The sequence below is a fragment of the Salarias fasciatus genome, chromosome 23, assembly GCF_902148845.1.
Source record: "Salarias fasciatus chromosome 23, fSalaFa1.1, whole genome shotgun sequence".
NCBI lineage: Eukaryota > Metazoa > Chordata > Actinopteri > Blenniiformes > Blenniidae > Salarias > Salarias fasciatus.
The window spans coordinates 25,282,259-25,298,590 of NC_043766.1; the positions used below are offsets into that span (position 1 = coordinate 25,282,259).

Here is a 16,332-nt window from a genome sequence, read left to right on the forward strand (position 1 = left end):
AGTAAACCTAAAGAGTGGAATTAGGCTTTAGTCGGATTTATAGAGGAATAAAAAGTCCCATGTAAACGCACGTACTTTCTTTAATTTTTTTCTTATTTCTATGCATATATTTAGTAATGTTTTCTTTTTAATTTGTGTTATTTTAAGTGGTGCTTATGTGTGCTTTACTTTTCTATTCATTTCCTTGCAAACGTTTTTCAATCATGTTGATGCAAATAGAATAAAATAGTTTGATTCCGGAGACGTTGCAATCACCATTAGCGAAATGTTCTGTACAGATAGAGTTGCCTCCCCTTTGGATTCTATTATGTCTGAAATGATAAATGTTGTTTTCCACAGTTGTGTCTTCTACTGGATTCATGGTTAAAAGCTATGATCAACAGACTGAAGATAAACGAAATCCATGTAGTTGTGTCTTTGTCGAGTTCTGTCTAGCTGCGGCTGAGCTTCAGCATGTTTTATTTGATGCGTGCAGATGTGTTTCGAATGGTTCACCAAAGGACAACATGACCTCGAGAGCGACGTGCAACAGCAGCTCTTCAAGGAGAAGATCTTAAAACTGGAGCCTTACGAGATCACGATGAATGGTGAGAGACTCCGCAAGAAGACGGCGTATTGACCTGCAGCTTCGCAGAAAATTGCTGTTGAGCATGAATTTGATTCACCAGTTAACATTTCTTGATTTGTGTGTGTCTCAGGTTTCAATCTGTTTAAGACCTTCTTTGAGAATGTTAATCTTTGTGATCATCGCCTGAAGCGCCAGGGAACTCAGCTGGTCAGTCCCTTCCTCCCTTTCTCTGTATTTATTGCCTAATCGCTCTGAACCGTTCAGAGCTGGCGACACACGGAGACATGCACGTTGCAACGCATTTCTTGGATGACATTTAGATTTGATTCATGCCTGTGGTCTGATTTCAGTGCGTGGAGCGCCTTGACCTCGCAGGGATGGATTTCATCTGGCGCATCGCCATGGAAACCCCCGATGAAGAGATAGCAAATGAAGCAATCCAGCTTATTATCACATACAGCTACACCAACCTCAATCCCAAGATGAAGAAGGTCAGTGAATAATTAAGCACATAACTTAAGACTATTAAATGTAGGGACATTAAAAAAAAAAAAGCTATGTTCAGCAAGTATGCCATGGGTAGATTGTGAAATTACAAAGCTGCACAACGTTTACAGGACTCCGTGTCGTTGCACAAGAAGTTCATTGCTGATTGCTACAAGCGATTAGAGGTAAGTGGTTGAATATTATCCATGTTTTACTGGCACATTTCAGAGAAAATCAACCCCCAACGGTGCCTTTCTGTGTTTCTTTTCTCAGGCAGCCAGCTCGGCCCTGGGTGGGCCAACTCTAACGCACGCTGTTACCAGGGCAACCAAGATGCTGACGGCCACGGCCATGCCAACAGTTGCCACATCTGTACAATCACCATCCAGGTACAGAGGGGGGTTTGGGTAAGACATCGTTACTAAACCTATTATTTAGCACAATTGTACCATGATCATTTTATACCTCACACACTGCAAGAAAATATACAATTTTGAGCATAATGTTGCTCGCTGTGTGCTGCTGAAACTGTTCCCTGCACATTGATTTTCAGGTCCACGAAGCTGGTGATCATTGAGAGACTGCTGCTATTGGCTGAGCGATACGTCATCACTATAGAGGTTTGACTCTGTGATTCTTAGCAGACATGAATGATAATTGTGCTGCACAGTTTGTCTCCAATTTTCATAATTTCCGTGTGTTTTTGTAGGACCTGTACTCAGTTCCTCGCACTATTCTACCTCATGGGGCCTCGTTCAATGGACACCCTGTCACTCTTCACATTACCTATGAGTCAACCAAAGACACTTTCACTTTAGAGGTATTTAGATTCTGTGATTTTTCTTTTTTTTTCTTTTTTTGTCAAGTCACCAACTACAAAGGAAATGAGTCCTCTCATTTTGCGTCTGTGCCCTGTAGACCCACAGTAATGAGACGATAGGAAGTATCCGGTGGAAAATATCCGAGCACTTGAGCTGTCCGGTGGATAACGTTCAGATCTTTGCCAATGATAGCGTGGTAAGTGCTAATGACTCTGTTTCTCTTATAATCTACTTGCTCAGATTTATCTCTGATGTACTTGTCCCATGCTTCGATGTGGTCGGTGTTTTCTGTAAAATCTGTACACAAACTATCAATGACTGCACAGTCAGTTCTTCTGGGGGAGATGCTGCGACTTGTCATTGAACAGTTTGCTCGTGTAGCTTTAACCAACGGCTGTCTTTTCTTTGCTGCCCCTTAACCATATGTTAGTTGACCATGAATCGGGACCAGAAGCTTCTGTCCCAGCTTGGCTTCAACGACGAGCAGAGCCTGACTGTGAAGAGCTCAGGCACTGGCACTCCCTCTGGCAGCTCCGAGTCTTCAGCCTCCGCCTCGAGCAGTTCCAGCTCTGCTGTCTTCAACTCTGCCTATGCCTTGGAGCAGGTACCGTCTCGCACACAGGCTGCAGTCACACACCGTGGACCCACTGAAGATAACACACGCCGACGCTTTGTTCTGTTCACAGGAGAAATCGCTACCTGGGGTAGTGATGGCTTTGGTCTGCAATGTGTTTGAGATGCTTTACCAGCTGGCGAACCTGGATGAATCCAGGTATGATCCAGATACACACTTTGTTGGTTTAATGGGATGGTGCACAAATGTTTCAATGTTAATGGTTGGATTATATCATTGTATATGTAGCAATACAATCACTGTGGCTGCATGAGACCGTCTTGGAATTTTGTTTCCTTCTTATCTCCAGGATCACTCTTCGCGTGAGGAAGCTGCTGCTGCTCATTCCAACTGATCCTGAAGTTCAAGATGCACTCGATAACTTTGTTCCCAAAGAGTCCAGTGTCTGGAGCCATCAGGTAACTCGCACAGAAACTGTCAATCCTTTTGCATTAACTCGCGACAGCTGTTGGAGAATAATGAATCTTTTAACGTTCTTAACTTAAATGAAGACACATCAAATGATCACATGTTGCTTTTTGCTTCCAGATGTTACTGATCTGGTTTCCAGCACATTGACATATATTTTGTTCTTAACTGTATAATGTATCATATGAAGCCCTATTTTTGCAGAAAACCTAGTTTTCATTGAGTTCCTCAGTAAAGCGCTTTTGGTTGATTTGTGCGATCGGCGAGCGTGTGCACTAATCGGTGATCAATAATTTGCACAGCGCCATTGGTAGATTGTCATCACCCAAAAGCACCGGACACCACCTCTTTAAATTTTTCGGTGTCTTTGTCTATCGCCATGCTTTATCTGTCTGCGAACTTGAGACGTTAAGCAGGGCGAGCGTGCAGGGAGGGGCGGGCCGCGGAGCAGCTCGCTCAGAGTGAGAGAGGCTGCCGACAGGAGGGAAGCAGGGAAACGTTACGACTCTTAAAACTAGCAAAGTTTTTTTTAAATCTAACCAATATTGTATTGTTCAATATAAAATGCTAAGAAAATGTCAATTAATCGTACATTTCACTATATCACCCAGCCCTATATCAAGCATTCTATAACTGTCACACATTCTAAAACTCACATTTTTAAACTATCAGGAACTCAAAGTGACAGGATGTATCACACGGGAAGTTCTCGAAGTTTATTCAGGATACTGGCTTCAAACACTTCATGTCTCACTGGGTGAAATTGACTCGGAAAGACAACAAATGCTGTGAATAATAATCAAATATCCATTATTTAAACATTGTCATAAATAATTTGATTTGCAAAGAGCATAAAGCAGTCCATGTCAGTTTTATTTATTTGCATATGAAGTTGTGACATATTAACTTTTGTACCTGGGTCAGATTAACCTGAAGGTAACACTCTTGTGGGTTTTTTTCTTCTCCACATAAATGTGATGCTGAAGGATTTTTCTATCTTTCTTTCTTTCTTTCTCCTTCCTCCACCGACATTATTATTCTGCTTTTGTAACTCGTTCTTCTTTCTGCAGAAGACATTGTTCACCCTCGGCCAAGGTGCAGGCTCTCGATCTCCATCCATGTCCTCGAAGCAACAACATCAGCCCAGCGCTGCATCCATCCTAGAGTCATTGTTCAGATCTTCCGCCCCTGGAATGTCTACATTCAGAGTGCTGTACAACCTGGAGGTGCTTATAAATTTCACCATCCACCTTCTGTGGCGAACGCTGGATGTTTTCCTGTATTTCACACATATTCTCCCTCCTCACAGTGGTTGTTCAGTCTTACATCAGTTTTCTTTTTGTCTTTCATCCCAACCTGTTTGTTAGGTGTTGAGCTCAAAGCTCATGCCCACATCTGATGATGAGATGGCCAAAACCAGCAGCAAATCCTTCTGCGAGAACTTCCTGAAGGCATCCGGCCTCAGGTAACCACATACACCACAGTCCTGTTGAAAGAAAGCTTTCTTTACTGTCCTTTATGCCCTGTGTTCCACTGTGGAAAGTGTCAGCACACTTCCAGACCTACATTATATATGAGCGTACATATGCCACATGGCATATGCCTCTGTCCAAATTGCCTCACAGAATCTTTTTATTTTTAGTCCTGACAGTGTGTGTGTTTTTTTTTTCTTTGTAGTCTGGTCGTGAATGTCATGCAGAGAGATTCTATCCCATCAGAAGTGGACTATGAGACGAGACAAGGAGTCTATTCCATCTGTCTCCAGCTGGCCAGGTGCAGCACTTTTTTCCTTGAAACTTTTCCAGAGGTGTATAATTGTGTGTAAATGCTCAGGCAGACTTCAGGACTCATGCAGCTGCTGTTTTACAGGTTCCTTCTGGTTGGTCAGAGCATGCCCGCAGTGCTGGATGACGACGTTATCAGAGATGGAGAGGCGCTGTCGTCCCGTCCGTTCCGCAATGCTGGACGAACCGGGCGGCAGTTGTCTCTCTGTGGAACTCCAGAGAAGTCCTCATACAGACAGATGTCGCTGTCTGAACGCTCGTCCATACGAGTGGAGGAGATCATACCTGCTGCTCGTGTTGCTATTCAGGTACTGAATAATCAGTGTCGGCGTGAAAAGAATAAAATACAAAATGCTTTTTACAACCCAGAGGGGAAATCTTTTACTGCAGTGCTCCACACTGAATAGAATGAATTGCAGAGTGTCAAAGAAGTCAGAATTTAAATGTGATAATCAAAAATATAAACTTGTACAAAGTTTAACAGTGACTATTATATGCATGGAAGAATGGCCCGACAGTAAAAACATGATTTACAAAGAAGAGCAGTACGTTTTAATGGCCACGGGAAAGAAGGATCTGTTGTGGCGCTCCCTCCTGCACTTTGCTGATGTGAGCCTGTTGCTGAAGGTTCTCCTGCTGCTGACTGGAGCATCGTGGAGGGGTGAGAGTTTTTGGGATGGACCTCAGTTTGGATCAGATCCAAATCGTCACTGGACTTTCTGATGAGTTTGTTGAGCCTGTTGTTGTCGGCCCCCCTCGGCCTGCTGCCCCAACATGCAACAGCATTGAGGAACCACAGACTCATAGACCACTTTAAGCGTAGTGCAGCCAGTGTTGAATTTGAAGGACTTCAGTCACCTCAAAAACGAGGCTGAAGTAAGAAATAACAATGAAGGCATTCGGATGTTGGGTCTGTAACCGAGCTGTTATAGAGTGGATGGTGTTGCAGGCACATGTGAGATCAGCAGATGGAGGAAAATGAACGGCCACGGTAATGGCGTGGGAGAACTCGCGTGGTAAATTATATGGCTGGAGTCCAACAGCAAGCAGTTCAGTGTCCGGGTAATAGTGGCCTCCTTCGTTGTTGTTTATGTGAGCGGAATTACACCAGCGGTTGTTAACGAGCACAGCAAGCCCACCTCTCTTCCACTTATTGCTCTCGGTGCAAGCCCGGACTGTCTGAAAGCCAGTGATGGTAACGTCGTCGGGAAAGTGAAAGTGCAGCCTGGTGTCGGTGGCGCACATTAAATGACCCCCCCTGGTCCTCCCTCTGACTCCCAGTGCCATCTGCTCATCCATCTTATTAGCCGGCGATCTCGCATTTCCCATGATGAGTGATGGGAGACATGGCTTTAAACCAATCGTTTCTTCTGGTCGCCAGTGTCTCCATTGTTGTGGGACAACATCCCTTTCCCGGTGCTTAGTTCTCCTTTTGTACCGCCTGTGGGTCTTCCTATGAACAGCTTTTGACTGGCCTGAGGGCGATCAGCTCTTCCCTCCTGCATAGGAGCCCTGTGGTGTTGGGGACGTAGCATCAAATGGTTTCCATCACAGATACACAGTTCATTTAGCTCTAGACTGCACCTTTTAAAATTGTGTTTGCTGTTGTTGTTGTAGACCATGGAAGTGGGGGACTTTACATCTACCGTGGCCTGTTTCATGCGTCTGACCTGGGCCGCTGCAGCAGGCCGGTTGGATCTGGTTGGGAGCCCACAGCCAATCAGAGAGAGCCACGGCACTCTTCTGCAGCATGGAGTGCGCACTCGGGTCAGCAGTACTGGTGAGTTACGTCTCTTCCTGTGTTTTTGTTTGTTTTTTTGTGCATAAACACAGGCAGAAATAAATATGTATTTTTCAACAGCCGCCTTATTTATGACCTGTACTTGATGCCCTGTTGTCATTTGTCATGGGAAATGAAAGTAACAAGGTTGCGTGCCTTTGCAGGGAGCAACTGCAGCTCCAGCAGCGAGGGTGAAACTACGCCCACAGCGCTGCATGCTGGGATATGCGTCCGGCAGCAGAGCGTGTCCATTAAAGATGCCATCATTGCCAGGGAGGCTTTGTCGCTGTTGGTTACCTGCCTGCAGTTACGCTGCCAGCAGCTGTGTAAGTCTAGTGCTTGAGTACAAATACAACAGCTCAATATATTGTTGTGCTTTCTGCACATTGATTGATCCGCACAGAGCGCTGATGACAGACTGAACAGGAGTTTCTCCCTCCACAGGTTCTTTTTACAACCTTCCTTCTGTCAGTGATTTTATTATCGACGTTCTGCTGGGGTCTCCCAGTGGAGAGGTAAACGGCACACTCCATAAATGACAATGGAAGAGCAGAAGTAATTTATCTCTCACAGCAGTGCCTTTAATTACCTTTCATGTGTGTCTTCTGCTTGTCAGATCCGCCGCGTAGCCTGTGATCAGCTGTACACTCTGAGTCAGTCGGACACGTCGGCCTTCCCCGATGTCCAGAAGCCGAACCTGTTCCTTCTCTCCGTCGTCCTCACTGCCCAGCTGCCACTGTGGAGTCCCACATCTGTCATGAGGGGGGTCAACCAGAGGTACGGAGGAAAAGACAACACAAGATAGAAAATCAGAGAAACCTTTGCAGGCACCTCACCTCGGTTGTGTTCTCCTGTCAGGCTGCTGTCCCAGTGCACCGAGTACTTTGACCTGAGATGTCAGCTCTTGGATGACCTAACCAGTGAGTGACTTGTGTTATTAATAGCCCGCACAGGACCAGGTGATTTCAAAAAAAAGAAGAAGCAGCAGCAGCAGCACAGTCCTCAATCGGGGTTTTTTTGCACTCATAATAACATTTTTAAAATTACACCAAATGACGGCTTCGACACTCTGCGATGTTTGTTTAGAACTGTAACATGCACAGTGGCTCCTTGTACATGTTAGATCATTCGGTGGAATTTTTGCTCACTACAAACTCACCAGCTGCCTATAAATTAAATAAAGGAATAAAAACAGCAGCTGGAGTTCCTTCATTATGCCCATTTGTCACATTAAACTGCGAGGATACACCACCTCCGAGTTTGATCTGCTTACAGCGTTTTTACTCATGCTGGTGTCAGATTCCCATGAAACCTAAATTGAATCGCATTACAGTTTGTTTGCAAACAGAAACCCACTTTTCAAAGAAATTGACTCAGTCCACTTGTCTTGCACCATGGCAGCTTCCACACGTCCTCAAATGAAAGACATTAAACACAACAATCATGTCGGGATCATTTTAACCAAATGATGTGAGAAGTGTGAACACACTCAACAGGCACTGTGATGCACTGTGATTCATGTTCATAAGTGACGGAGGATAGGCAATCAAGACAATCTCATCTTGGCTATGAAACTTTGGTCTCAGTATTGTATGCAGGAATGGGTTAGTCCAGGTTTAGGACGATTTATACAACACAATGTAAGAGCTGCTGCAACCTGCCACTGGTAAATCCCACTGGAAAATATTTCCTTGTTCGTTCGCGGCCCCCAAAGAAAGCTGCGAGTTTTGGTTCACTGTGTTTATTTCATGAAGACACTGGCATGTACTGAAGCTTGTCACAGTCATTGGTACCTTCGATTCAGTGAAGAGAAACATTTTGTCTTTCCAAGTTGCGCCCCATTAACAGCCTTCTGGGTCAGCGGGGTATCGGACGGTAGCATCGCAGGGTTGCGGTGTATCAAACAATTCTTACCTGCATTTCTCCACTTTATTTTTCCACAGCGTCAGAGATGGAGGTGCTGAAAGTGAGTGCAGCCACCATGCTGGAGGACGAGATCTCTTGGCTCGACAACTTTGAACCCAGCTGGAGCTCCGAGATGGAGACCAGCGAGGCGGATAACATCCTCCTGGCAGGACACCTCAGACTCATCAAGACGTTACTCTCGCTCTGCGGCAGTGAGAAAGAGCATCTCGGTGAGCTGTCGGAACAATACATGCATTCGTATTCACAGCGATCAGACAGTCACTGGAGCCTGTAATCTGACACCGTGTGTCTCTCCTCAGGTCCGTCTCTCATCCAGCAGCTTTTGGATGACTTCCTGTTTCGAGCTTCACGCATCATCATCAACAGTTCGAACCCCACACCTTCCCCGGCCCCGAGCCACGACTTCCACCCCAAGTACGGATGCCATTTCTATTTATTTTTTTTTATGAGTCATTAGTTTTTCTTCTTTTTATTAAAAAAGCAAGAGTGTTTGTGGCTCAGCTGAGCATGTTTCAGGCACTTCTCTTGTCAGGTTTTTGTCTTCTGCACTATTGCACAAAGCACAGTGTTTTTGGACAAAGACCCAAATGTTCATGTTGACAGTAGTACTTAATCATGTGCGTGTGCCGTCAGGTGCAGCACAGCCAGCAGCCGGCTGGCGGCCTACGAGGTGCTGGTGATGCTGGCAGACAGCTCGCTCTCCAATCTGCAGCTCATCACCAGAGAGCTGCTGTCCATGCATCACCAGTCAGACCCTTCCATCTGCAAGGAGTTCGACGTAAGCATCTCATACTGTCTCTGCTGCTACTCATCATACCAGTAGTAACTACTTCTACTGTTACCAGCGCTGTAATTCCTAACACTGCCACCACTAAAATTATTGTTACTGCTGCTGTCGGTCTTTCAGTTGTTATTTCTGTTGCTATGACTTCCTGTGTTCTTGTTACTGCTGCTAACAATAATAATCGGTTGTTGCTTTCGAGCCTGAAAGTGTAACCTCCCGTTGTCTCCCCGTCAGTATCTGCCTCCAGTGGAGAGCCGATCCGTCTCAGGTTTTGTTGGACTGAAGAACGGTGGAGCCACATGCTACATGAATGCTGTATTCCAGCAGCTTTACATGCAGCCTGGCCTGCCAGAGGTATGGTGGTTTTCAGGGCCCTCATGAGGCTGTTGTCTTTGAGAACAGGCCCCGATCCAGAGGGTTAAACCGTGTTCATGCATACAGTGTTCATGTCTGCTTCCAGGCTTTCTTGTCCATTGAGGATGACACAGACCAGCCAGAAGAGAGTGTCTTCTACCAGGTCCAGTCTTTGTTTGGACACCTGATGGAGAGCAAACTGCAGTACTACGTACCAGAGAACTTCTGGAAGGTAGCTCACAGTTTACACTTAAAAACCTATGTTGCCCAGTGTTGTCATTGTAATGCATTCACTTTTTCAATGAAGCGCCACTCTGTGATTTGTTATACCGTAATGATACACAGAAACAAAATGGTTCCTTTCCCTTAATCTCTTTAAAATGTTATCAGCATCTTATTCAGACCTGCCAACCTGTACGCATTTTGCGTAGCAGGTACGCAATTTGACATCAAAATACGCTGGTACGCTCCGCCTCATTAAACTACGCAAAAAGCTGCAGACGTCTGTGAGCGCTGTTATAAATGCGGACCGTGGACGTTCTCATGTCTGACAACACGATGCAGCAGCAGGGCTCTGAAGTGTCACGCATTTCGGTGTGTTGTCACACATTCACGGCACACATTGTATTTGTCACGCTGAAAAAAAATACCGGTAAATTAGGCTGGTGCGCCGCAGCTATGGAACCGGGAGGAAACACGTGTGCTACCCTCGTAATGCTGCGACGTTCAATGAACGAGTCGTTCGTTTGAACGGCTCTTTCAAGTGAACGACGAGAGCCGGTTCACAGCTGTCTGAGAGTCGGTCCTTTGTGCAAATTGTCCTCGCTTCCTTCACGTGTCTCCTGAGTCCCTCCTGAGTCCAGCTGTCACCGCTGCTTTCGTGTTAACGACCGAGTTTCACTTTTCCGCAGCAGTTCCAGTCACCTGAACGCAGCAGCTAACTAGCGGAGGAGGAGTGTCGCGAAACCGGAGCGGAGCCGGTGTTTTGGAATAACTGAGTCCCTTTTAACTGGCGACTGGGTTTCTTTCACGTCCCTTGTTGCTGATAGATATTAAAAACCAGACAAAAAGTCGTGTCAGACCTTTTATGAGTCTGATTTCAACATCTGCGGCTACTAGCAGCAGCAGCAGGAAATGCTAAAGGAAGTCGGTCACCAGGTAACAAGGACACCAGTTAATTTGAAACACCGTATTCACGGCTTTATAAAGGTTTTAGTAATGGAACACACGCGCACGCATGCGCACACACACAGCAAAAAATGCTTAGTTAAAGGACATGTAGCAGCATTTTGAAGCTCTTTTCTGGGGACAACGTGCACGGTCAGCCGCAATGTAATGTGTATAAGAAAAACATCTGTTAAATCTTTGCCAATAAACAAATTAAAAGAACCCCCCCCCCCCCCCCCCCCCCCCCCCCCCCCCCCCCCCCGGTCGACAAGTGTTCCGGCAAGTGGTACTCAAGAAATTTCACCAAGGTTGGCAGGTCTGCTTATTATTTCATGTTGTTGACTCAGTTGTCGAGAAATACGGCCATCATAAGCTTTCTAATCATATTAGTGTCTCATGGCTTTATCAGAGATGTAGATATAATCATGATTTTCATTATGTAAATGTGGTCTATGTGTTTCAGATCTTCAAAATGTGGAATAAAGAGCTTTATGTGAGAGAGCAGCAAGATGCCTATGAGTTCTTCACCAGCCTGGTGGACCAGCTTGATGAACATCTCAAGGTAAAACTCACACATCCGTTTGATCTGAGTATTATAATACTTCGGTTTGTTTATTTGTTTCACTATATGATTGTATATGCACTTGTTTTCTCCTAGAAAATGGGTCGAGAGCAGATCTTCAAAAACACATTTCAGGGAATTTTCTCAGACCAGAAGATCTGTAAAGACTGCCCTCACCGGTGAGTCTCAATTTCTGTCCTAAATATGTTTCACTGTTGTTGTTGTTGTTTTTTCTCTCTCTCTCACGTATTTGTTATTCTTTTTTTCATTTCACAGTTACGAGCGTGAGGAGACCTTCATGGCGCTGAACCTCGGCGTGACTTCCTGTCAGAGTTTGGAGATTTCATTAGACCAGTTCGTGAGAGGAGAAGTGCTGGAGGGCAGCAATGCCTACTACTGTGAGAAATGTAAAGAGAAGGTGGGTTTACTGCACTGAGTGCTTTTCATTCTGCTAAAATAAAAACTGAAGGCTTGGTTTTTTTGAAGGTGTGAACGAGCACAGATTCACTTGATATACACAGACACACGTGGATGCTCATCTACTAGTCTACGCAGTGAGGATTATTTGACAGGTGGTTAAAAAAATAACACGTTAGCTATTCAGCACCACCTCCTGAACTACATGGAATATCCTGCATTTCCACCAGACATCATAAAATACTGAAAGGAAATTATGTTAATGAAAACATTTGCCTCATCCATACATATGTACATATTGTGGTAAATTTGATGTGACCTGGAAACAATAGTTTGTTTCTAATTCAGTATGTATATCGAAATCAGCTGTAGTTCTTCTAGGTCTGTCATTTTCCATGCTGTTTTTTTTCCAAGGTTCTTTTCTGTTTTCACTCCAATGAAATATGTCTGACATTCCCCACAAAGATGTGCGGCTCCAAGGTGTCACATTTTATTTTGAGCTTGTGGGCATTCAGCTCTTCATTCAATTCCCACACACACAAACAGACACACACACACAAAACAGTCACACACTTGTGTTTTGTCTCGCTATTATTGTTATCTGATCACACACACTCAAGCCAAAGGGTCGGTTTCTGTCAACATTTGATTTTGCACCGATATTAAATCAGGCACTTTATGTTCTAATTATGTAAATGTGTGTGTGTGTGTGTGTGTTAATTTTCACAGAGGACCACCGTAAAAAGGACGTGCATCAAGTCTCTGCCCAGCGTTCTCTGTATTCACCTCATGCGCTTTGGCTTTGACTGGGAAAGTGGACGCTCCATCAAATACGATGAGCAGATCAGGGTAAGAAGTGTCTCTGATCCCGTGATCCACACCTCCACCTGATGTTGCATTTTTCCTGGTTATGGTCCTAAATCTGCCTCATTTGTTTGGTGCATAGTTCCCCTGGGTGTTGAACATGGAGCCCTACACCGTCTCTGGAATGGCTCGTCAAGACTGCAGCGGCGAGGGAGGTGAGGGAAGAGTCGACGGGACCTCAGGAGGGTCGCCCCGAAAGAAAGTCACCATTTCTGAGAACTACGAGCTGGTTGGAGTTGTCGTCCACAGTGGACAGGCGCACGCTGGACACTACTACTCCTTCATCAAGGACAGACGGTGAGACACTCATCACTCATCAGACTCGCTTTCTGTTTTGGTAACACACTCTGAAACATGAACATCTACTGTGTTTTTCATGCTGTTGAATCCTCTGGCGGTTTGTTTCCCTGTTGTGTTTCTCTGTTTTATACGAGGAGCCTGAATCCAGTGATGAGTGGAAGAAAAACTGTTTTTCTAGTTTGTAAAGCAAACATGAGAAGACCTCCCTGGGTCCTCCTTGGCATGAATGCAGCGTCAGGCTTTGTGTGGGCTCATGGTTTAGCTTGTAAGTGTCTCCAGATGTCTGGCTCTGCGAGGCAGGAATGCTCGCTGGAAAAGTGGAAAGAGACCACAGACGCTAACGTTTGGCACCCCGGCCTAACTTTCTTACCCGCTCAGGATTGCAACAACATGCCGAGCACTTTTCAGGTCGTGGCACACACTGTAGAGTTAATTCTCAAGCTGGTATAGTTTGTTGATTCAGGATTTGTGTTTATGTTGCCAGACAATTGAAAAAAAATAAAAAAAATATTCTGTGGAGTGTGATTGGTCACAGGTGGAAAACTGATAAGGTGGAAAACCTGCTCTGTGGGAGGTTTATCAGATGCTGTAGAAATAGACATCCTGCAAAGTTAAAAACACAAAACAAAGCAAGAAAAACAGGCTTTATCTACACTCTTGCTGAGTTTCCAGTCCAGTAGCAACACTTTCAACTGATAGCGTTTACCCTCTTGTGGCTTTATTTTTTCAAACTCCTCTTTTGCCTTTCTCCCATCGTTGTGTGTCATGCAGTGGCAGCGCCCGTGGACGTTGGTACAAGTTCAACGACAACGTGGTGGAGGAGTTCGACATGAACGATGAAACTCTGGAGTATGAGTGCTTTGGAGGAGAGTATCGTCCCAAAGTTTACGACCAGTGTAAGTTATCAGGCCTTTGAGACAACATGTGCATCAGTGTGTATTGGAGCTCATGCTTAAATTTGTGTGTGGGTCCACAGCGAATCCGTACCCTGATGTGCGGAGGAGGTACTGGAATGCCTACATGCTGTTCTATCAGAAGATCAGCGATCAAAACTCGCCAGTCCTGCCCAAGAAGAGCAGAGTCAGCATCATGAGACAGGAGGCCGAGGACCTCACGCTGTGAGTCGCGTTCACGCTTCAGCTTTATTAACGTTGCTCACTTTGTGAGCGTTTCGCCTCGACATCATTTACGGCGCATCAGTCACTTTTCCCTGCTACAGCGTGCAGAAGGCTGGAAATACATTGATATTGTGGAATGCTCTGATGTTAGTTTTATTTAAGATCCTGCCTAGATTACGTTTAATACAATAGAAAAAGTATTGAGAGTCGTCACGGCTACCAGTCATGTTTATATGTTGTTTATTTTGTGCTTATTTATCATTTAACATTGTGAGAGAAGAACAGCATTCACTGTTGCCTCATTTCATCAATTCCATCTACTAGCTATGTCATGTCGGTTTCCCAGATCTGCCCCATCCTCCCCAGATGTTTCCCCACAGTCCTCTCCCCGCCCGCCACGAGCCAACAACGACCGCCTCACAATCCTCACCCGCCTGGTCCGCAAGGGGGAAAAGAAGGGTCTGTTTGTGGAGAAGATGCCCGCCAGCATCTATCAGGTAAAGGGACGACGAGCTGCCTGCGGAATGAAGAGCTCATCCGGAAGCAAGTCTGTCTTTATCGTCAGCTCAGTGGCTCGTGAGCCACGCAGAGAGACAATTGTCACAAGCATTCAGGGGGGGGACTTCTGTGTTTGTGCGCTGTGTAGATGGTGAGAGACGAGAATCTGAAATTCATGAGGAACAGAGACGTCTACAACAGCGACTACTTCAACTTCACCCTCTCCCTGGCCTCAGTCAATGCGGTATGTGACTTTGCTGGTTTGTCTGATCCGGGGTTTTGAAATCGCTGAAGGATGAGCCCACCTCACACAGCTCGAGCCCAATTACCCCAACTGTCACGCTGCGTCCGCCACCTGCCGGCTTCCTGATCTTTTCCACAGTACATATAAAGGGCTGGTGGGAACCGTGGGCAGTAAAAAGCACAATTGAGGTCTGCAGCTATTGTGACTGGTGCAGACATGCTGGAAATGACCTTTAGAAGAGACATGGGTAACTGGAACCCCGCAAAAGTCGTTTTTAAAAATGGTGGCGTCTAGAAGCACTTACAAAAGAAAAACCCATTAGTCCTTGTTTACTAAGGTAAATTCATTTTAAGGTAGAAATAATGAAATGCTTGGATTTTGATTCAACGAGGTTTATTTACGTCTATTCCATTCGTTCTCTGCATTCATTTGGGCATCTGCCACCATTCATTGGTATTTATACCCTCAGGTCTGCCACGGCAGGCTTGTTTTCTGCTTCTGAGTGCGTCCTGAAGCTCTCTGGCACCGCTCAGTGGAGACGCAGCTTGCTCTTTGTCGACCTCTTGTCTCATTCTGTTAGTTTGTCCAGCAAGTCATGATCTTGCGACGACAATAATTAACAAAAAGTCTGTGATCTTTTCTCCACTTCAAATTCATTAGCAGACTGGTATTTGTCCCCCGCACAATAATATTTAGAACATGTTGCATTACTTCCAGTGCTAGTACAGAGGAAAACACTGCCATGTGCAAATAACCACAAAACAATTCCCAAATGTCTCGCATGACAATGGAGACGCTTTCTGTGCATCATTGCGGTGGAACGCCAGCAAAAGTCTTCTTAGGACAGTCTCTACTTCATTGCAAAGAATCCAGAAACTGTCTGCTCCTTGCGATTGGACAGGAAGTAACAACCATCGGTGGTCGCTTCAGCATCAAAAACAGTGAACAGCACAGAATAAACTACTGCTTCAAAAACGTAGCGCACCATTGTAGCTTTCTCTGTAACTGTAACTGAGATGGCAGCGAGGGGCTAAGTGACTCATCTTTCAAAGTCAGTTTAAAAAGAAATTGCAATTTTCAACAGGCGTGCAGTGATTGACAATTCCCCACAAAGTATTACTTGAAAATATTGCGTATCTCAAAGAATATATTTATTTTTTCTTTTGAGAATCAACAGCAAAATAAAGTGACAGTCACAGAAAGAGGGCACAAGTTCCTGGTGAGACTGTAGCAAATAAATCCATGGAGCTTGATGCCATTTCGTAGCTGGAGATATTTTCATTCAACAGATGCAATCATAAAAGATCAGTATTTGTCACAAGTTTTGACAAAAAACTTCTTCCCTCTCATGCATCAGGATTTTTTCAGTTTAATGTTCACAATCATTTCAGTCGAGGGGTAACTTTGTGACTGAGTCTGAAATCATGTCACAAAAATCACTAACAGTAACAGGTTTTGTTTGTTTTTGTCTCTAGTTCTGTTGTTTATTCATATTCCATGGGTTTTTGCAGGGAAATGTGTGTGGGCCTCATTAAAAGGCCAGAACTTTTACACTCAATACTGAAAGAATCCATGAGCCCTTTCAGCATGTACAGAACTGGTGTATGCATAAGTGAG

General features: G+C 45.0%; 1 protein-coding gene across 3 annotated transcripts in view; it reads left to right on the top strand.

Annotated features, from left to right (window-relative positions):
- usp24 (ubiquitin specific peptidase 24) overlaps positions 1-16,332 on the top strand; it is a 44,763-nt gene that overhangs the window by 18,536 nt on the left and 9,895 nt on the right. For 2 of the 3 annotated variants that reach the window (XM_030082812.1, XM_030082814.1), the window contains 34 exons: positions 476-587; positions 699-775; positions 919-1,059; positions 1,186-1,239; positions 1,328-1,461; positions 1,608-1,674; positions 1,764-1,874; positions 1,973-2,071; positions 2,306-2,479; positions 2,562-2,647; positions 2,799-2,907; positions 3,988-4,143; positions 4,285-4,382; positions 4,595-4,690; positions 4,787-5,009; positions 6,319-6,481; positions 6,646-6,807; positions 6,926-6,996; positions 7,098-7,258; positions 7,340-7,401; positions 8,425-8,616; positions 8,707-8,821; positions 9,041-9,185; positions 9,426-9,545; positions 9,652-9,777; positions 11,176-11,274; positions 11,371-11,453; positions 11,551-11,692; positions 12,421-12,540; positions 12,638-12,852; positions 13,627-13,751; positions 13,832-13,973; positions 14,320-14,470; positions 14,620-14,715. In XM_030082812.1, the coding sequence (XP_029938672.1) occupies positions 476-587; positions 699-775; positions 919-1,059; positions 1,186-1,239; positions 1,328-1,461; positions 1,608-1,674; positions 1,764-1,874; positions 1,973-2,071; positions 2,306-2,479; positions 2,562-2,647; positions 2,799-2,907; positions 3,988-4,143; positions 4,285-4,382; positions 4,595-4,690; positions 4,787-5,009; positions 6,319-6,481; positions 6,646-6,807; positions 6,926-6,996; positions 7,098-7,258; positions 7,340-7,401; positions 8,425-8,616; positions 8,707-8,821; positions 9,041-9,185; positions 9,426-9,545; positions 9,652-9,777; positions 11,176-11,274; positions 11,371-11,453; positions 11,551-11,692; positions 12,421-12,540; positions 12,638-12,852; positions 13,627-13,751; positions 13,832-13,973; positions 14,320-14,470; positions 14,620-14,715 (4,227 nt within the window). The remainder of the gene's footprint in view (positions 1-475; positions 588-698; positions 776-918; positions 1,060-1,185; positions 1,240-1,327; positions 1,462-1,607; positions 1,675-1,763; positions 1,875-1,972; positions 2,072-2,305; positions 2,480-2,561; positions 2,648-2,798; positions 2,908-3,987; positions 4,144-4,284; positions 4,383-4,594; positions 4,691-4,786; positions 5,010-6,318; positions 6,482-6,645; positions 6,808-6,925; positions 6,997-7,097; positions 7,259-7,339; positions 7,402-8,424; positions 8,617-8,706; positions 8,822-9,040; positions 9,186-9,425; positions 9,546-9,651; positions 9,778-11,175; positions 11,275-11,370; positions 11,454-11,550; positions 11,693-12,420; positions 12,541-12,637; positions 12,853-13,626; positions 13,752-13,831; positions 13,974-14,319; positions 14,471-14,619; positions 14,716-16,332) is intronic. The other variant, XM_030082813.1, reaches the window with a different exon arrangement.